The sequence below is a fragment of the Netta rufina genome, assembly GCF_964035555.1.
Source record: "Netta rufina genome assembly, chromosome: W".
In the NCBI taxonomy this organism is placed as follows: domain Eukaryota; kingdom Metazoa; phylum Chordata; class Aves; order Anseriformes; family Anatidae; genus Netta; species Netta rufina.
Genome location: NC_140139.1, coordinates 13568271 through 13590327, shown reverse-complemented (window position 1 = coordinate 13590327; position 22057 = coordinate 13568271). Strand labels below are relative to the sequence as shown.

The 22057-nt window shown below is 45.4% G+C and overlaps 1 protein-coding gene across 2 annotated transcripts in view; it reads right to left on the bottom strand.

Annotated features, from left to right (window-relative positions):
• Window positions 1-22057, bottom strand: part of LOC311220791 (E3 ubiquitin-protein ligase KCMF1-like) — a 132691-nt gene that overhangs the window by 51038 nt on the left and 59596 nt on the right. The window contains exons 2-3 of one of the 2 annotated variants that reach the window (XM_084304378.1): window positions 16148-16315; window positions 808-947 (exon numbers count right to left, since the gene is read on the bottom strand). In XM_084304378.1, the coding sequence (XP_084160504.1) occupies window positions 808-947; window positions 16148-16315 (308 nt within the window). The remainder of the gene's footprint in view (window positions 1-807; window positions 948-16147; window positions 16316-22057) is intronic. The other variant, XM_084304379.1, reaches the window with a different exon arrangement.

Sequence of the window (22057 nt, the reverse complement as noted above, 5' to 3'; positions counted from 1 at the left end):
AGATTAGCTGCATACCTTTCTCTATCTCCAACTAAAGAAGGCTGACATCTGACATAACTATAGACCTATAGGACATTGTGTGCCAGATTGACAGCTAGGCAACTACATGTGAATGGAGAGACACTGCTATATAGAATAACCATGAGAACATTCTAAATATTGCCAAACATATAGTAAATAAGCTCCAAAAAGGGCAGCCTTAATATCAAGCCAACTAAATAGTGTAGTTTCTTCCTCTCTTACGTGATCAATCTCACTATATTAGAATACCAGTAAGATGTAGGAAACTTCCAATACCTCCACTGATTTTCAGGAAATGCTTTCTGGATTTTTGTTTGTTTTCAAACAAAACAAACTAACAGAACACTGTTGGGCTAATTTAACATTAGCATTAAAGTTCTGAAGTCAATGATTCTCTGCTATACTCACCCTATAGTCAGAATATAACGGCATGGGCACTAATATTCATAGAGGGAGGCAGAAGCTACGTGTAAATAAAATATTTAGTACTATGCTACTACAACATTAGAAGTTGCCCAGTTAAAAAACAAAAGTAACAGAGGCGCACAACTCAATGGTGACTTAATCATTTTCCATGTACCTAACTGAAATGAAACATTTTGTTGAGTGTACTCACTAACTACAAAAAACCTTAATAAAACATTCCCATCTCTCAAATACAGGTACATACCTCCCCACTCAGCGTTTAAATGAACAAACACTTCAAGGAAAAAAATATATTCAATTTCTAGATGAGAAATTTTCATATGCTTTCACTGTAATAAAAAAAATGCTGAAGCAGCTTACCACCTCTGTTGATGTTTCTGCATGTTCAGAAGCAACATGTTCTTGAAGAGATGTTTCTGTATAACCCATCTTTCCACAATAAGGACAAGTAAAAGACTGTGGCTGTTCTACAGAGAAAGCTTCTCCACCATAATACAAATCTGGAAAAAGATGATGTTTTAAGAGGAGTTATTATTAAGCAGCATAGCCCATTCTTTTTTTCATATAATTCTTTATATATTCCTATGTGCATGTAATAACTGTCAAATTCATTCATTCGTTAATCAAAATAAATATTTTAATTCCGCACAAAGTGAAGATGCTGATATTGTATAGTTGTTCAATGACTCAACTGACAAACAAATAGACAGACTACACAGCATTTTCACTAATAAACAATTTAAGTTTCTAATATTCAGGAAGAGTGTTGTGGTTTAATCCAGCAGGCAGCTAAACACCTCTCAGCCGTTCGCTCACCCTTTCCACCAAAAGCAGGATGGGGGAGAGAATTGGGAAGAAAAAAAAAAGTAAAAGATTGTGGGTTGAGATAAAGACAGTTTATTAGGACGGAAAAGGAAAATAATAATAATAATGATAAAAGTAATCATAACAATGTGTGCAAAACAAGTGATGAGATGCACAATGCAATTGCTCACTACCCGCTGACCGATGCCCATCCCATCCCTGAGCAACCGGTCCCCCCACCCCAGCCAGCCACCCCATATCAATTGCTCAGCATGACGTCATATGGTACGGAATACTCCTTTGGCCAGTTTGCGTCAGATGTCCTGGTTCTGTCCCCTCCCAGCACCTGCTGCACGTCCAGCCTCCTCGCTGTCAGGACAGAGCGAGAAGCTGAAAAGTCCATTGGCTTAGTGTAAGCACTGCTCTGCAACAATTAAAACATCAGTGTGTTATTCTCATCCTAAATCCAAAACACAGCACCATATCAGCTACTAGGAGGAAAATTAACTTTATCCTAGTCAAAACCAGGACAATATCCACCCCTTATTCCATACCATATACGTCATGCATCGGTCCCACACTTTCCAATACATCCCAATTAATCACCACTTTTCATATCACAGAATCACAGAATGGTTCAGGTTGGAAGGGCTCTGAACATCATCTAGTCCAACCCTCCTGCCAAGCAGGATCACATAGAGCACATTGCACAGGATGGCATCCAAGCAGGTTTTGAATATCTCTGGAGGAGACTCCACAACCTCTCTGGGCAACCTGTTCCAGTGCTCAGTCACCCTCACAGTAAAGAAATGCCTGGGGACCTCTGGGGGACAACACTAGTTACAGGCCTCCAACTAGACCCTGAACCACTAAACTCAACCCTCTGAGATCTGCCATTCAGCCAACTGACAATCTACCTCACCGTCCACTCATCTAGGCCACACTTCCCGAGCTTTTCTATGAGAATGTTATGGGAGACAGTGTCAAACACCTTGCTGAAGTCAAGGTCGACCACATCCACCCCTCTCCTCTCATCTACCCAGCTAGTCATCCCATCATAGAAGGCTATCGGATTGGTTAAGCAAGATTTCCCCTTGGTGAATCATTACTGACTGCTCCTGATCACCTTCTTATACTCCACATGCTTGGAGATGACCTCCAGGATGAGATGCTCCATCACGTTTCCAGGGATGGAGGTGAAGCTGACTGGCCTGTAGTTGCCTGGGTCCTCCTTCTTGCCCTTTTTGAAGACTGGTGTGACATTAGCTTTCTTCCAGTCCTCAGGCACCTCTCCTGTTCTCCAGGACCTTTAAAAGATCATGGAGAGTGGCCTAGCAATAACACTGGCCAGCTCCCTCAGCATCCGTGGGTACATTCCATTGGGGCACATGGATTTATGAACGTCAAGTTTGCTTAGATGATCTTTGACCCGATCCTCTTCGACCAAGGGAAAGACGTGCTTTCTCCAGACTTCTTCACTTGTCGCCAGGGTCTGAGATTCCTGAGGACTAGTCTTAGCAGTAAAGACTGAAGCAAAAAAGGCATTCAGCATCTCTGCTGTTTCTGTATCCTTTGGCACCATAGCACCCGCCACATTCAGCAGCGGGCAAACATTTTCCCTAGTATATGTATATATAAAATGTCTACTGAGTTTGTTCAGACCATGACTAACTTTGGGCTCCAACTGTCACACCAATCTTTGTTGACATGGTGTGTGATATTGGATCATCACCCACTGAAACCCGTTCTGGTTCCATCACAAAGCTGTGCACGTCCAATTCTATCAAAATTCATTCATCATTATCTGCATAACTCTTACTGTGATACCATTCATATCATGATCTTCAGTGGCCCCATTCTTGGTCACATGAGCATCTACACGGTGTACTTTTACTACCAGGTTCTCTACCTGGGCAGCAAAATCTTGCCACAGTGCAGCAGCCCAGATGGGTTTGCCTCTGTGCTGCCAGTTGCTCTGCTTCCATTGCTGTAATCACCCCCACAGGGCATTTGCTACCATCCATGAATCAGTGTAGAGATAGAGAATTGGCCACTCTTCTCATTCAGCAATATCTAAAGCCAGCTGAATGGCTTTCACTTCTGCAAACTGACTCAATTCACCTTCTCCCTCAGCAGCTTCTGCAACTCGTCGTGTAGGACTCCATACAGAAGCATTCCATCTCTGATGCTTCCCCAGAATAGGACAGGACCCATCAGTGAACAGGGCATATTGCTTCTCATTTTCTGGTAGCTTGTTGTGCAGTGGGGCTTCTTCAGCACGGACCACCTCCTCCTCTGGTGATATCCCATAATATTTGCCTTCTGGCCAGTCCATAATCACTTCCAATATTCCTGGGCGACTGGGGTTTCCTATTCGAGCCTGCTGAGTAATCAGTGCAACCCACTTACTCCACGTAGCATCAGTTGCATGATGTGTAAAGGGGGACCCTTCCTTTGAACATATAGCAGCACCAAATGTGTTACCACAAATAAGAATGAATTACCGAGATCCTGCTACAGGAACTTGGAAAGGGCCTTACGGGTACAGAAATACAAATAACACCTGTGGTTACAATGACACTGCTAGGCAGGGTGTAGGGGCTTATGGCACGGAGACAAGGGGTAACAACTATAGCATTTGGAACAATCGTACAGCAATGGCCTTACCTCCTGATGTTTTTCTGATTTGCGGGGATAGGGCCTGGCAAGGTATCCCTGCAAATGCTATCGGAGGTCCATGTTACTTAGGTAAACTTACTATATGTGCTCCTAGCTTGTCGCAGTTGCATGAAATCACTAGACATAAATGGGCATTGCTCGCACCAGATTGCAATGATAATGTTGAATTGCTTGATGTTGCAGCTAGAGCGGCATTGGCAATTTTAGTGCCAGGAGTGGCATCTGTGGCCACACTTAACAACTTAGAAACATTGGTATGCTGGGCTGAGAAGCAAGCCCATGCCACGACAGAGATACTTGAGGAGATGTTACCAGATCAAAATAGTCTGCGATATGCGCTCTTACAGGGTTGAGCTGCTATTGACTTCTTGCTCTTGGCTCAAGGGCATGGGTGTGAGGACTTTGAGGGAATGTGCTGTTTAAACCCTTTTGATCATAATGAGTCAATTCACAAATCCATTACCTTCCTGAAAGAGCACATGAGAAAGATTCTATATGATATCAATCCTTTCTATCAATGGCTCACTGATTTGTTTGAAACGATGCATAGAAGGTTACTGGGATTAGTCAAAGAGGGATTAAGGATTCTGTTTGCTGTGGTGTTAATCATCATTGCGTGTTGTATTGTAATAACTGTGGTTAAAGGGTTACTTGCAAAACTGTTACATCGGGCTTGGTTTGCTCAAAAAGAAAAAGGGGGAATTGTGGAGGGATTTTTGAAACAGCAAGGAGGCCATGACTTGCTGCAGCTGAGCAAACCAAGCTACCAGGACGACTATGAGAAATTCCCATGACAGTGTTCCCACATCGCCCAATTGAGGAATTTAGAGAAATATTGTTGCCAGCAGCTGGCTACACCGACCTGGACACAGATGATCGCGGTGAGACGCGGGAACAAAGGAATCGCGGTAAGACGCGGAGATTAATTGATTGATAAAGAGATCGCGGTGTGAGATGCTACAAGCCCGTTCTCATTCCATCACATCTCTGTGCTTGTCCATTTCTATCAAAATTCATTCATTATTATCTGTGTGGCTGTTACAGTGGTACCATTAATAAGGCAGTGACATATAGCAATCATGGTAGTGATGACATAGAGTATTATATAATAATTAACATAAAGCAATTCAACTCATGGGCTATTCTCACCCAGTATTAGATCCCCTTGAGGTACACACCGGACACCCCATTCTTTTGCATTACCAAGCAAGTGCATCCAGGTCCCTCAGCAAAAGCAATCCCACAAATGGGTTTGCCTTTTCCTGAGGCAGGAGTAGCCCAGACTGTCTTCCCCAGCATGTTCCCTACATGCACTAGAGGAACTTTATCCCCTTCTACAGTACGTAACAGGTTTGATTGGGCAGGTCCAGCTCAGTTGGCAGATCCCCTAATATTGACTAACCAGGTGGCCTTTGCCAAATCTGTATCCCAATTTTTGAATGTCGCAGCCTTCAGTGTGGTCTTTAACAATCCATTGTATCGCTGAACTCTCCCTGAGGCTGGTGCATGATAGGGGATGTGATATACCGAATCATTTTCATGCTCTTTGGCCAAGTGTCCATGAGATTCTTTTGGAAATGAGTCCCATTGTCTGACTCTATTCTTTCTGGGGTGCCATGTCGCCATAGGACTTGCTTTTGAAGGACCAGTGCAGTGTTCCAGGCAATGGCATGGGGCATAGGATAGCTTTCCAGCCACCCGGTGGTTGCTTCCACCATCATAAGTATGTGGCGCTTGCCTTTGTGGGTTTGAGGGAGTGTGATGTAATCAATCTGCCAGGCCTCCCCATATTTATATTTCAGCCATCATCCTCCATACCAAAGAGGCTTTAACCGCTTGGCTTGCTTGACTGCAGCACATGTTTCACAATCATGATTTACCTGTGCAATAGTGTCCATGGTCAGGTCCACCCTTCGATCACGAGCCCATCTGTATGCTGCATCTCTGCCTTGATGGCCCGAGGTATCATGGGCCCATCGAGCTATAAATAATTCACCCTTATGTTGCCAGTCCAGGTCCACCTGAGCCACTTCAATCTTAGCCTGATCCACCTGCTGGTTGTTTCAATGATCTTCAGTGGCCCCATTCTTGGTCACATGAGCATCTACACTGTGTACTTTTACTACCAGGTTCTCTACCTGGGCAGCAATATCTTGCCCCAGTGCAGCAGCCCAGATGGGTTTGCCTCTGTGCTGCCAGTTGCTCTGCTTCCATTGCTGTAATCACCCCCACAGGGCATTTGCTACCATCCATGAATCGGTGTAGAGATAGAGAACTGGCCACTCTTCTCATTCAGCAATATCTAAAGCCAGCTGAATGGCTTTCACTTCTGCAAACTGACTCGATTCACCTTCTCCCTCAGCAGCTTCTGCAACTCGTCGTGTAGGACTCCATACAGAAGCATTCCATCTCTGATGCTTCCCCAGAATAGGACAGGACCCATCAGTGAACAGGGCATATTGCTTCTCATTTTCTGGTAGCTTGTTGTGCAGTGGGGCTTCTTCAGAAAGGACCACCTCCTCCTCTGGTGATATCCCAAAATATTTGCCTTCTGGCCAGTCCATAATCACTTCCAAGATTCCTGGGTGTCGTAGTTCCACTCGAGAGGGCAGCCAAGCTCCACCACAGCTGCTCTCTCACTCCCCCTCCTCAAAGAGGAATGGGGAGAAAATATGATGAAAAGGGCTCAAAGGTTGAGATAAGGACAGGGAGATCACGCAGTAATTATTGTGACGGGCAAAACAGACTCTGCATAGGGAGACAGTAAGATTTATTGCTTATTACTAACAAGCTAGAGAAGTGAGAAACAAAGGAATGAAACCAAAAGCACCTTCCCCCCCCATCCACCCTCTTCCACCTCCTCCCCCCCGAGCGGCGCAGGGGAACGGGAGAATGGGGGTTATGGTCAGTCTACAGCGCTTCTTCTCCGTTGCTCCTTCTCGGTCACCCTCGTCCCCTGTGCTGTGGGGTCCCTCCTACGGGATGCAGTCCTTGATGAACTGATCCAATGTGGGCTTCCCACAGGCAGCAGCTCCTCCAGAACTGCTCCAGATATGGGTCCGTACCATGGGGTCCATCCCTCAGGAGAAAACTGCTCCAACCTGGCTCCCCCACGGGCAGCAGTTCCTGCCAGGTCACCTGCTCCTGCATGGTCTCCTCTCCACGGGCTACAGGTCTGGCCCGGAATCTGCTCTGGCAGGGGTCTTCCACAGGTGGCAGCCTCCGTCGGTGCAGGGCCACCTGCTCCACCGTGGTCTCCTCCACAGGCTGCAGCGTGGAACCCTGCTCCACCATGGTACTCCATTGGGGACAGCCTGCTTCACCATGGTCCTCACCACAGGCCGTAGGGGACTTCTGCTCCGGCGCCTGGAGCACCTCTCCCCCTCCTTCTTCACTGACCTTGGCGCCTGCAAGGCTGTTCCTCACTCCTCTCACTCTCCCAGCTGCTGTGTGGCGCAGCGTTTTTTTTTTTCCCTGTCTTAAATATGCTCTCACAGAGGTGCAAACAACATCGCTTCTTGGCTCGGCTCTGGTCAGCAGTGGGGCCCTTCCCAAACATGGGGCAGCTTCTAGATCCTTCTCACAGAAACCACCCCTATGGCCCCCTGCTACCAAAACCTTGCCACATAAACTCACTACACTGGGCGACTGGGGTTTCCTATTCGAGCCCGCTGAGTAATCAGTGCAACCCACTTACTCCACGTAGCATCAGTTGCATGATGTGTAAAGGGGGACCCTTCCTTTGAACATCCAGCCCAGTACCAGCAGTCGGGGTGCCAGGAGGAGCTGCGCTTCACTACTGACCAACTCCAAAGCAGATCAAACTCCCTCATACATTGTCAATATCTCTTTTTCGTTTGGACTGTAGCAGGCCTCAGATCCTCTGTACCCCTGACTCCAAAACCCGAAGGGTAGAACTCGAGTTTCCCTAGGCTCTTTCTGCCAGAGGCTCCAGGTGGGGCCATTCTCCCTGGCTGCGCTGTAGAGCACGTTCTTTACATATTGTCCTGCTTGGACTGGCCCAAGGGCTACTGCATGAACCATCTCCCATTTAATACGTTCAAAGGCTTGTCATTGCTCAGGGCCCCATTTGAAATCATTGTTCTTACCTGATAGAGCGGGCTTACAATCAGACTGTAATTTGGAATGTGCATTCTCCAAAACCCCACGACACCTAGGAAAGTTTGCATTTCTTTTTTGTTATTTGGTGGAGACATAGCTGTTATTTTGTTGATCACATCCATTGTTATTTGACGACATCCATCTTGCCATTATATTCCTAAAAACTGGATCTCTCGTGCAGGTCCTTTGACTTTATTTTGTTTTATGGCAAAACCGGCCTTCAGAAGGATTTGGACTGTTTTCTTCCCTTTCTCAAAAACATCAGCTGCTGTGTCACCCACCTCATACGATGATGTCATTAATGTACTGCAGGTGTTCAGGAGCTTCCCCCTGTGAAATATGTTCATTTGATTCGTGTCAATATGGAACAGCGCTAGGGCCTCATAATGAAATGTGACCTTCTGTCTTACATACCCTTGTATAAATAACCACAAGTCCAAGAGAAACAGAGTGGTTAGTGTATATAGCTCTTGCATCTTGCAAAAGAATGGTCTAGCAGTTTGTGTCGATAGAGGGTTTGAAGGGTAAACCTTGAGACTCGGGTCTGGGAGATAAGAGAATAGGGGGGAGTTTTTTGAGATAACTGCTGACTATTGCACGAGACACAACTTTCTGACATCTGGCCCAGAGACTACTAAATAAGGAGAGGGGGGAAGCTGAAGAACAACCAAAGGACAAAGCCTGGGAGGAAGACTACGAGCCTCTACGAGCGACCCCCAGAGGGCCCACCAGAGACTGATACGCATGCATCCGTGGGATGGTTCGGGTCCCGGGAAACTAATTATAATGACCCTGCCTTTTCCAAAAGTGGTGATGAATATGTATTAGCCTAGGAGCATAAAAACCAGCCGCCTGATATAATTGGTGTGCGTCTTAGTGGAGCAGAGACTCCCGGCGCACCCAGCGCTGTTTGCTTACCTCTATTCGTTTAATAAATTGTAAACTTTGATTGTAACCCTATTTGGGACTCAGTCATTTATTACACCCCTGTTCCAGCGCAGACTGGATCAGTCCATGGCAAATGGTAGGGCTGTGTTTCCCCCCCAGGACAGCCAATTCCAGGTGTATTGGACACCCCTCCAAGAAAAAGCAAACTGTAGCCTGCACTCTCCTGCTAGAGGGATGGAGAAAAATGCATTAGTGATACTGACTGTGGCGTACCACTTGGCTGCTTTTGACTCCAGTTTGTACTGGAGTTCTAGCATGTCTGGCACTGTATCACTCAGTGGTGGCGTGACTTCGTTCAGGCCACGATAGTCCACTGTTAGCCTCCACTCGCCGTTAGAATTTCGCACTGGCCACAGGGGACTACTGAAAGGTGAATGAGTCTTGCTGATCACTCCTTGGCTCTCCAGTTGACGAATTAGCTTATGGATGGGAATTGGGGGAGTCTTGCCACCAGTGCACAGTTGTGCACAGTTGTGGTAGCGATTGGCACCTACTGTTCTTTGACCCTCAGCAACCCCACAACAGAAGGGTCCTCCGAGATACCAGGCAAGGTAGACAACTGTTTAATGTCCTCTGTCTCTAAGGCAGCTATACCAAAAGCCCACCGGAACCCTTTTGCGTCCTTGAAATATCCTCTCCTGAGGCAGTCTATGCCAAGGATGCATGGAGTATCTGGGCCAGTCATAATACAGTGCTTTTGCCACTCATTCCCAGTTAAACTCACTTCAGCCTCCAATACAATTAACTGCTGGGATCCCCCCGTCACCCCATAAATACAGACAGGTTCTGGCACCAGTGTCTACTAAAGCCTTATACTTTTGTGCGCCTGACGTGCCAGGCCATCGAATCCACGTGGTCCAATAAACTCGATTGTCCCTTTCCTCCCCCTGGCTGGAGGCTGGGCCCCTCTAATCCTGGTCAGAATCTTCATTTCTGCATCTGGAGGACTGCCTGCAGGAAGTTGGAGCAGCAAGCTTCTCAAAGAACCCCTTTTTCCCGATTGTTTTTCCTTGCAACTCACATACCCGTGCCTCTAGGGTCGAGGTAGATTTTCCATCCCATTTTCCTATGTCCTCTCCATGGTCACGTAGGTAAAAACACAGGGTACCACGGGGTGTGTACCCACTGTATCGTCTTCCTTGCACGGATGGACGCTTACGCCTGATAGGTGAGACACTGGTTTGTACAGGTGGGGAGGAAAATAAATTCTCTTTAAGTTGGTAGAACTCTTCAGAAAGTTTCTCCACAGCTGAGACACAGGCCTGTAGGGAAGAGGAGAGACTTTCTTCGTACTGCTGGAGTTGTTTAGTCAATTCATCCACTGTGGGTTCCTCATGTTCTTTCCAGGCCGATATTGCCAATGAGCTGGCATATGATGATGGTGCACTCCATACAAACTTCCGCCACATGGGTCGTGTACACTTGACTTCATCTGGATCTGTGGATATTTGTTTCGTTGTCTAGGTCCCTATAAATCACCTTCCGTACAGCTAATTCCCTCAGGTACTGGATTCCCTTCTCCATAGTGGTCCACTTGCCTGGTAGACATACAAGTTCTTCCTTGAAGGGATACCTTGAAGATGCACTGTGCTCTCAGCCTTACAACAAATCTAGTTTAAATATTGTAATTTAAAATGACTCAGTGACACCAGTACTCCATATGTTGATATTGGTGCTGTAGCTGAACTGGTGTTTAACAATAATAATTTGTTTTAGTGAAGCAAAATGAGTGAGATGTTACGTACCAGTTTCAATACTTTAGCACTTCTCAAATACTGAAGCAGCAGCTTCCCTTAAGCTGCTAACTTAGCAATTAACATGAGCCAAACCCATCATGAAAATTTAAAAAATCATTCTAAATTCTTACTAAAATCATAGAATCATTAAGGTTGGAAAAGGCCTCCAAGATCATCTGGTCCAACCGTCCCCCTACCACCAAAATTACCCATTAAACCATATGTCCCTAAGTACCACATCTACACTTTCCTTAAACGCTCCCAAGGGACGGTGACTCCACCACCTCCCTGGGCAACCCGTTTCAATGCCTAACCACTCTTTCTAAGAAGAAATTTCTCCTACTTTCCAACCTGTACTTGTAGAAGCCCTTCCTGTTGTCCTTGACATCCCTGGCCAGATTCAATTCCATTTGGACTTTAGCTGTTCTAACTTCATTCCTGGGTGCTCGGACAATGTCTCTGTATTCCTCCCAGGTTACCCGCCCTTGCTTCCACTCTCTGCATGCCTCCCTTTTGTGTTTGAGTTTTGCCAGGAGCCCCTTGTTCATCCATACAGGCCTCCCGGCATTTTTTCCTGACTTCCTCTTTATTGAGATGCACAGCTTGGAAGAGGTGACCCTTGAATATTAACTATTTTTCTTGAGCCCCTCTTCCCTCCAGGGCCTTATCCCACAGGACTCTTCCAAGCACCTCTTTGAAGAGGCCACAGTCTGCTCTCCTGAAGTCCAGGGCTGTGAGCTTGCTTTTTACCCTGCTCCCTCCCCTCAGGATCCTGAACTACACCATCTCAAGGTCACTGCAGCCAAGGTTGCCCTTGACCTTTGTATTCCAAACAAGACCCTCCTTGGTGGTGAGAATGAGGTCCAGCAGAGCCCCGCTCCTTGATGGTTGCTCTATCAATTGGAGGAGGAAGTTATCATCAACACATTCCAGGAACCTCCTGGATTGCTTATGCCCTGCTGCGTTGTCCCTCTAACAGATATCGGGGTTGTTGAAGTCCCCCGTGAGGACCAGGGCCTGTGAATGTGAAGCTGCTTCTATTTGTCTGTGGAGGGCCTCATCCGCTTGCTCTTCCTCGTCAGGTGGTCTATAGCAGACACCCACTACAATGTCACCCTTACCTGTCCTCTCTTTTAATCTTTAACCATAAACTCTCACTTGGCTCATCATCCATCCCCAGGCAGAGCTCTGTGCACTCCAGCTGGTCATTGGCATAGAGGGCGACACCCCCTCCTCCTCTCAACAGCCTGTCCTTCCTAAAGCACCTGCATCCTTATATTGCAATACTCCAGTCATGGAAGCCATTCCACCAAATCTCCACGATCCCAATAAGATCGCAGCCCTGCAACCATACACACGTCTCTAACTCATCTTGTTTATTCCCCATACTGCATGCGTTAGTGTCCAGACACTTTGGAGGGGCACCCCAGCATGTTGGGTTCCTAGAAAGCATTTGGGGGATTTTGCTATAATGTTGCCTGGTAGGCATTACCTTGTTAACCTGCAAGCGCTGGAGGTGACCCTGCTTAATTCCCATTTAATTGATTTTGTGATCCCTCCCTGTCACATCACCCAATGCCCTTTTCTCAGCAACCCTGTCAGTCACTCTTTCAGTGTATTGCTTGTTACCCTCTCCTTCCCCCGTCACTCCTAGTTTAAAGCCCTCCTTATGAGGTCAGCGATCCTATTGGCAAAAATAGATGCCCTGCATCCATATGGCAAATAGGATGCCCCGCTTAGAGAGGTGCAATCCATCTATCCAAAGCAGATGATTGTCAGACAGGGTCCCATGGTCTTAGAACCCAGAACCCTGTCACTGACACCAGCTCCACAGCCAATTATTGACCTGTCTTATCAGTGCTCCTCTTCTCACATCTTTTCCACTCACCATCAGGATTGAGGAGACCACCACCTAGGCCCCCATGCCCTTGACTACTTCCCCCAGAGTTCTGTAGTCCCTTTTGATACTGTCCAGGTTTCCCCTTGCAGTATCATTTGCACCCACGTGGAGTAAGAGCAGGGGGCAGTAGTCAGAGGGCCGGACCAGCTTCGGCAGTGACTCCACAACATCCCAGATCCAAGCCCATGGCAGGTAGCAAACTTCCCTAGTCAGTAAATCAGGCTGACACTTTCTCCTCTTCACTACCATCTGAATAGGAGAAAGGGGACTCGGCTGTCTATATTTGTTTTATGTGAATCCTATATGTAGGTGCTGTTGAAGGCAATGCCTTGTCTGTGGCAATCTGTGTGACTGGCTGTGTCCGTGTTCTGTGTGTGTCTGTGTGTTTCTGGGATACGTGCTCAGCTTTGCTACTGGTTGAACCTACAAACACAGAAGCGGCAGCCATGTCCCTCAGCTCGGGTAGAGATCCTGGGTTCCCAGGCTGGGCAGAATGGAGTCTTGGACTGGAAGAGGAAGCCACACTCTTAACATCCATTAATATTAAGGGATCACCATATTACTTTGAATGAAATCCAGGAAATTAAAAATCCTTAAGCCAGTCAGGCTCCAAATCTCACAGTTGAGATGCCAGTTTCCAGATGTGTTCTCTTATTACCACTACTTCCCTATTTATACAAGTTATATAATTATTATGAGAAATCCTGTCACACTTAAGGTCACAATAAGTTTCCCTTGAGAAAAATAGAAATAGGAATTATACACCTTTTATTTCCTCTATTTCTTTACAGCAAGGTTCTTATGAAAATGCTCACCAACATTGTGGGACCTGGTCCTTACAGTTCACACACACACAAAATCTAATTGCTGCATCAAAGATGACACTTCCTGGGTATTTAGAGACATTTGGGAGAAACTAACTTCATGGTTACCTGAATGGAATTGGCTCAAACAATTATTTGTTGGTATTATAATAGTAATGGCATTGTGTGTCTGTCATCCCCCATGACATCCAAAGAAAAATACTGTGCCCTAATATTGGAAAAACTCAAGAGTGGGGGATGTGAAGTGGTGCAAAAATGACAACAGGAGTAAGAAAATAAGAGGGGGGAATTGTGAGAAACAAAGGTGGTTTTGGTTGTGTGGGTTTTTGTGTTTTTTTTTTTTTTTCAGTAGAATGTGTTTTTGCAGTGGAAAATTCCACTAACCTTGCATATTCAAAAGTGATTGTGCAGGCATGACAGTTGCATAGCAGTGGGGAGTATGTTAAGAAGCTAAGGGGAAGGTCCCACTGTCCCAAAATAAGGAGGATAGCTAAGAAAAACAGGACGAGCAGTGCAAAATCAGTAAAAACAAAAATCACGGACACTCTAGTCAAGAGAGAAGAAGGGAAAAAAAAAGGAAAAGGAGAAATTAATGGTTGGACAAATAAAATTGTGCATATATGGTATAGCAAGAAGCATCGAGTAGTTTGTGAACTTGTAGTACACAGCCGATGAGGAAACGGGAGGAATCAAGCATCAGGCAATAGGGAATATAAGGCTATGATATACTTTTACTGTGCGCTCCTGCTTGCAGGACTCCCACCATTGCAATTGCGAATAAAATAGCTTCACAGAAGACCCTGTCTGAAAAAAATATTGAGATTTTTCTCACAGTCAGTAGGACTAAGGAAGCAATTGTCTCCCTATACTCAGCCCTGGTAAGACCATACCTTAAGTACTACGTTCAGCTTCGGGCCCCTCACTAGAAGAAGGATATTGAGTTGCTGGAATGCATTCAGAGAAGAGCAACTAACCTGGTGAAGGAACTAGAAAACAAGACACAAGGAGCATCTGAGGGAACTGGGGTTGTTTATTCTGGAGAAGAGGAGGCTGAAGGGAGACCTCATCGCTTTCTACAACTACCTGAAAGGAGGTTGTAGAGAGGAGGGTGTCTATTTTCTCAGGTGAAAAGTAATAGAATGCGAGACAACGGCCTCAAGTTCCGCCAGGGGAGGTTTAGATTGAATATTAGGAAGAATTTGTTCGTGGAGAGCGTGGTCAAGCACTGGAACAGGCTGCCCAGACAAGCAGTGGAATCACCATCCCTGGAGGTCTTTAAGAGACGTATGGATGTAGCACTTCTGGACATGACTTAGTTCTGGACTTGATGATCTTAAGGGTCTTTTTCAACCTAAATGATACTATGATTCTAAGATGTTTTTTAGATGCACAGATTGTTCGCAAGATTGGTTGGAACAACTTAAGAAGTTAAATGACTTTCAGTAAGTTTTCCCATTGTATTACTTTCAAAGTTTTAGCATTTAATGTTAACTTATGGCTCCACAGCATGCATGCATCAATCCTCTTTTTCCTATGGAACACATACATAACATTTACGATGTTGCCATTTAACCCCATATGCAATATACAAGAATAACTGTCACCAGGGGTCAAGTTTAAGCCATGCACCTCAAATAGTGAACAAAACATTGAATTAATATATACTGGTACACACACAATTTTATCTCATGAATAAGTAAAAATAAAGAAAGTGAAGCCTAAGAAGAAATATCTAGAAATATTTTCAAAAGTATATTTGCGTATCATTCAAAAATTTCTTTCCAAACTGTGAATTTTCAGAGCATAGATTTCCAAGTCATTACAACACAGGCTTAGAGCAAGCAGTGACTTGAGAATTACACATGAATGAGAGACTTCTCTGCTCAAAGGGAGTTCTAAGAAAGTAGCCGTATATCGGTATATTCAGCTGTTCTGAGCTTTAAATCCTTAAAGCAAGTAGCATAATGTATACATCCAGTACTTTTCTTTTTAAACCTTTTTTTTTTTTTAAGTGAAAAAGAAAATAAGACTAAAAGAGCTGAAAACTTGAATAATATGATTCGAATCACTAAAAACAGTTTTTGTTAAAACAGTAGTCTTGTGGAGGCTTAAAACAGGTATAACAAGAAATAAGCGTCCAATGTCAACAGCATCTTAACACAAACATATGCTATGGAAGTATCTCCCGAATTACAGTGTTGGTGTTATAGGGGATACAACAGCAATTAAGAGGACTACTTGCTAGCCCTTGCCACTATTCTTCCACATTCAGTACAGCCTACAACCCCTGCTACGTCCCCAGATACAACCAGAAAAGAACATATTCTCTAAACTCTCACCACTATTTCTCTCCACCATGGCACTTTCTGGTACAGCATACTGGGGGGGGTGTGCATGTAGATGTTAAACCTTTTGAATTTGAAGTTAATTTAGAAGTAATCATTTTATAAGATAAATGTAACAGTCCAATAATTTGATGTCTGCCAAAACACCTAACCCAAAAGAATAAACCAGATTTCACGTACTAGAACCAAAGAGAAAGCAAGCTTTTAACTTAAAGAGATAGAAACTTACTATAATTTTTAGCATGTTATTTGGGGAAAAAAAAATAAAATGTTCCTAAGCAATGAAACAAATATACATGTTTATAACTATGGCAAACAGTTCCAATATTAACTGTTACTTACCAAAATCTACCCTTGTTAGTATGCACTGCATGGGATGGTCAGTTGTATGCCTCGTTGTTGTTGCACCACTTTCATAACAAGTTGCACACAAATCGTAATCATAGCAAATTAAACACTTGTATCTGCGACCTCGAAAATTTCCTTTTAAACATGCATCACAGCTGACACCTGTGAATAAAAAAAAAATAGAGGAAAAAATAATTTTACATTGTTATAATGATACAGATTTGTTGCTATCATCTCCCAACAACAACCAAAACAGAAATTCAGCCCAAAGCTTTTATGTAGCTGATGAAAATAAGACAGCTTTAAACATATTTTTATTTTTAAAAAGGCAACAGTCACCCAAATTGAAAGTTAAACTTAAAGTAAAATAAATTAAAAAACACAGTCAGTCACCTAAACTGATAGATGGTTAAGCTATAAATTATTTTATAATCACTTCTTCCTTGTTTGGAATTTTGGTTCAAAACATTCTCAAGGTTAAACAGTATAGCAGTTGATCTGGAAGTTTCTACAAAAACAAGCAAACAAAAACTCCCCACAGCAGACCATCTCACAAACCACAGATAAGCACATACCACCACATAATAACATCCCTCCCAGGCTTTTGTGTTTATTTTTTATACATTCTAACATTTCAATTCTGAAGAATGCCACTCTTCACAATGCATACATATCTGTGTGGTGGTTTCGCAGCTGTAGGTAGCTCAGCACCACCAGACTGCTCTCTCACTCCTACTCCTCAAAAGAAAAGAGGGAGGAAAGATGATAAAAATAGCTCATGGGTTGAGATAAGGACAGGGAGATCACTCACCAACTGTCACAAGCAAAACAGACTCAGCATAAAGGAGATGCAATTGATAACAGACTTAGAGCCGTGAGAACTAAAAACAAACTAAAAACACCTTCCTCCTCCATCCACCCTCTTCTTCCACCTCCCTGAGCAGCACAGGGGAATGGGGATTGTGGTCAGTCCATAACACTTAGTCATGTGCTGCTCCTTCATGGTTAGTCTTTTCTCCTGCTCCAGCGTGGGGTCCTTCCCGCAGGACATGGTCCTTCCCAAACTTATCCTACATGGGCTTCCCAAAGACTGCAGTTCTTCAAGAACTGCTCCAATATGGGTCTGTGCCATGGGGTGCAGTCCTTCAGGAACAGACTGCTCCAATATGGGTCCCCCATGCACAGCAGTTCCTGCCGGAGCACCTGCTCCACCGTGGGCTCCTTCACAGGCTACAGAGTGGATATCTACTCCACTGTGGTACTCTATAGGCTGAAGGGGGAACAGCCCGCTCCACCATGGTCCTCTCCAATACAATCTTGGAGTTGAGATCAGGGTCTTCTATTTTGAAGTAAACATGAAAATTAAGATGTACGCAAGTTACATTGCATCAGCTCTTCAGCTTCTTCCTTTTGGGAGATTCAATCTTTGCACTACAAATCAGTCACACTGCCTGTGTCAGGAAAAGGCTTCGTAACTTCTAAAGGTTTTGCAATTTTCTCTATACTGTTTCAGCTCTCTATTGTCTCTTCCCACTGACTGGAAGAGGAGAAACAACCCCCATTTTTAAAAAGGGAAAAAAGGAAGACCTGGGGAACTACAGGCCAGTCAGTCTCACCTCTGTGCCCAGCAAGACCATGGAGCAGATCCTCCTGGAAACTATGATACAGCACATGGAAAATAAAAAGGTGATTTGTGACAGCCAACATGGCTTCACTAAGGGCAGATCATGCCTGACAAATCTGGTGGCCTTCTATGATGGGATTACAGCATTGGCAGGTAAGGGAAGAGCAACTGCCATCATCTACTTGGATTGTGCAAAGCATGTGACGCTGTCCCACACAACATCATTGTCTCTAAATTGGAGAGACATGGATTTGAAGGACGGACCACTTGGTGGGTAAGGAATTGGGTGGATGTTCTCACTCAAAGAGTTGCTGTCAATAGGTCAATGTCCAGGTGGAGATCAGTAACGAGCGGTGTTCCTCAGGGGTCAGCAATGGGACCGGCGCTGTTTAACATCTTTGTTGGTGATATGAACAGTGAGATTGAATGCACCCTCAAGCAGGTTTGCCAATGACACCAAGCTGTGTGGTACGGTTGACATACTGAAAGGAAAGGATACCATCATAGAAGGACTTTGACAGGCTTAAGAAGTGGGTCTGTTCAAACCTCATGAAGTTCAACAAGGCCAAGTACAAGATCCTGCACCTGGGCTGGGGCAATCCTAAACACAAATACAAGCTGGGCAGAAAATGGATTGAAAGCAGCCCCAATGAAAGGACCTGAGGGTCTTGGTTGATGAGAAGCTCAACATGAGCCAGCAATGTGTGCTTGCAGCCCAGAAAGCCAACTGTATCCTAGGCTGCATCAAAAGAAGCATGGCCAGCAGGTCAAGGGAGGTGATTCTCCCCCTCTACTCTGCTCTTGTGCGACCCCACCTGGACCACTGCATCCAGCTCTGGGGCCCCCAGCACAAGAAGGACATGGACATATTAGAACAAGTCCAGAGGAGGGCCTCAAGGCTTTAAAGTAAAAGAGGATAAGTTTAGATTAGATATAAGGAAGACATTCTTTACTCTGAGGGTGCCAAGGCACTGTAACAGGTTTCCCAGAGAATTAGTAGATGCCCCATCCCTGGAGGTGCTCAAGGCCAGGTTGGATGGGGCTTTGAGCAACCTGATCTAGTGGAAGGTGCCCCTGTCCATGGCAGAGGGTTGGTCTAGATGACCATAGAATATGCCGAGTTGGAAGGGACCCATAAGAATCATTGAGTCCAACTCCTGGCTCCACACAGGTCTATCCAAAAATTCAGACCATATGACTAAGAGCACAGTCCAAATGCTTCTTAAACTCCGACAGGCTTGGTGCCGTGACTACTTCCCTGAGGAGCCTGTTCCAGTGCGTGACAACCCTTTCAGTGAAGAATCTCTTCCTGATATCCAGCCTGAACCTCCCCTGTTGCAGCTTGACTCCATTCCCTTGGGTCCTATCACTGGTCACCAGAGAGAATAGATTGGAGCCTGCCCTTCCGCTCCCCCTTGTGAGGAAGTTGTAGACCGCAACGAGGTCTCCCCCTAGCCTCCTCTTTTCCAGCCTGAACAGGCCAAGTGACCTCAGCTGCTCCTCGTACATCTTCCTCTCTAGGCCCTTCACCTTCTTAGTAGCCCTTCTTTGGACACTCTCCAATAGTTTCACATCCTTTTTGTACTCTGGTGCCCAGAACTGCACACAGTACTCGAGGTGAGGCCTCACTAGTGCAGAGTAGAGCGGGACAATCACTTCCCTTGCCCGACTAGAAATGCTGAGCTTGATTTACCCCAGGATACGGTTGGCCCTCCTGGCTGCCAGGACACGCTGCTGGCTCATATTCAGCTTGCTATCAACCAACTGTCTGAAAAAAAATATATATATATTGAGATATTTCTCACAGGAGGACGATCACCTCCCTGGTCCTGCTGGCTACACTATTCCTGATACAAGCCAGGATGCCATTGGCCTTCTTGGCCACCTGGGCACACTGCTGGCTCATGTTCAAGCAAGCATCAACCAACACCCGCAGATCCTTTTCCTCTGCACAGCTCTCCAGCCACTTTGCCCCAATCCTGAAGCGTTAAATGGGATTCTTGTGGCCAAAGTGCAGGACTCGGCACTTAGCCACGTTGAACCTCATCCCATTGGCCTCTGCTCATCAGTCCAACCTGAGCAGGTCCCTCTGCAGGGCCTTCCTATCCCCCGGGAGATCGACACTTCCCCCCAACTTGGTGTTGTCTGCAAACTTACTGAGGGTGCGCTCAATTTCCTCATTCAAATCATCAATAAAAGTATTAAGGGGGCCTTAATGATGGGCCCCAACATCGACCCCTGGGGAGCACCACTCATGACCGATGAAATCAACTGCCCCAGGGGTGGAAACACAGCCCTACCATTTGCCATGGACTGATCCAGACTGCACTTGAACAGGGGGAAGCTCCTGAACACCTGCAGTATGTTGATGACATCTTTGTGTGGGGCAACACAACAGAAGAAGTTTTTGAGAAAGGGAAGAAAATAGCCCAAATCCTTCTGAAGGCTGGCTTTGCCATAAAACAAAGTAAGGTCAAAGGACCTGCACGAAAGATCCAGTTTTAGGAATAAAATGCCAAGATGGACGTAGTCAGATCCCAATGGCTGTGATCAGTAAAGTAACAGCTGTGTCTCCACCAACTAGCAAAAAAGGAAACACAAACTTTTTTAGGCGTCATGGTTTTTTTGAGAATGCACAATCCAAATTACAATCTGATTTCTCTTTCAAGTGACCCAGAAGAAGAACCATTTCAGATGGGTCCCTGAACAACAACAAGCCTTTGAACAAATGAAACAGTAGCCCTTGGGCCAGTCTGGGCAGGACAAAATGTAAAAAAAAAAAAAAAGTGCTCTACACTGCAGCCAGGGAGAATGGCCCTAGCCAGAGACTCTGGCAGAAAGAGCCAGAGGAGACTTGAGGGTGACCCCTAGGGTTTTGGAGACAGGGATGCAGAGGATCCAAGGCCTGCTATACCTCAATTGAGAGATACTGGCAGTATATGAAGGAGTTCAAGCTGCTTCGGAAGTGGTTAGTACTGAAGCACAGCTCCTCTTGGCACCCCGACTGACGGTGCTGGGCTGGATGTTCAAAGGAAGGGTCCCCTCTATGATGCAACTGATGTTACAGAGGAAGTGGGTTGCACTGATCACACAACAGGCTCAAATTGGAAACCCCAGGGGCAACCTTATGGCACTCTACAGGTACCTGAAAGGAGGCTGTAGCGAGGTGGGGGTTGGTCTATTCTCTCACGTGCCTGGTGACAGGACGAGGAGGAATGGGCTAAAGTTGCACCAGGGGAGGTTTAGGTTGGATATTAGGAAGAACTTCTTTACTGAGAGGGTTGTTAGGCATTGGAATAGGCTGCCCAGGGAGGTGGTGGAGTCATCATCTCTGGAGGTCTTTAAAAGACGTTTAGATGTAGAGCTTAGTGATATGGTTTAGTGGAGGACTTGTTAGTGTTAGGTCAGAGGTTGGACTAGGTGATCTTGGAGGTCTCTTCCAACCTAGATGATTCTGTGATTCTGTGAACTTTGTACGCGATCGTAGACCATCCAGAGGGCAGGGACTTTGAAATATCACCAGAGGAGGAGAAGATGCATGCTGAAGAGGCCCCACTGTATAAATAAACTACCAGAATATGAGAAGTAGTATGACCTGCTCACTGGTGGGTCCTGTTGTATTGTGGAAAAGAATCAGAGGTGGAAGGCTGCTGTACGGAGTCCCACAAGACAAGTTGCAGAAGCTGCTGAAGGAGAAGGTGAATTGATCCAATTTGCAGAAGTGAAGGCCAGAGTCAGGCCACTGAAGAACATCAAAAAACAACCAGCAGGTGGATCCGGCTGCTAGAATTGAAGTGGCTCAGGTGGATATGGACTGGAAATCTAAGGGTAAGTTTTTTATAGCTCAGTGGGCCCATGACACCTCAGGCCATCAAGAGATGTTCTGTCAAGTATTGGGGCAATGCAACCAGAACTGGCTTCAGCCTACAACAAAGCACTACCACGTAACACCTCTAATGCCTATAAGGATCATTATGACAGAGGGAGCCCAAAGTCATGGACTAAATAAGCACAACAGGCATTTTAAAGGGATGTTCTATGGACTAAGGGAATGATATCTGTGTACATCCAAGGACGGAAAGGGTGAGGGCGATTAATGAGGACATATTGGGATGTGTAAGACCTGAGATAGCATAGAATATGGGGTGGATATTGTCCTGGTTTCAGCCGGGATAGAGTTATTTTTCTTCGTAGTGGATGGTATGGTTCTGTCTTTTGGATTTAGGATGACAATAATGTTGATAACACACCAATGTTTTAGTTGGTGCTGAACATTGCTT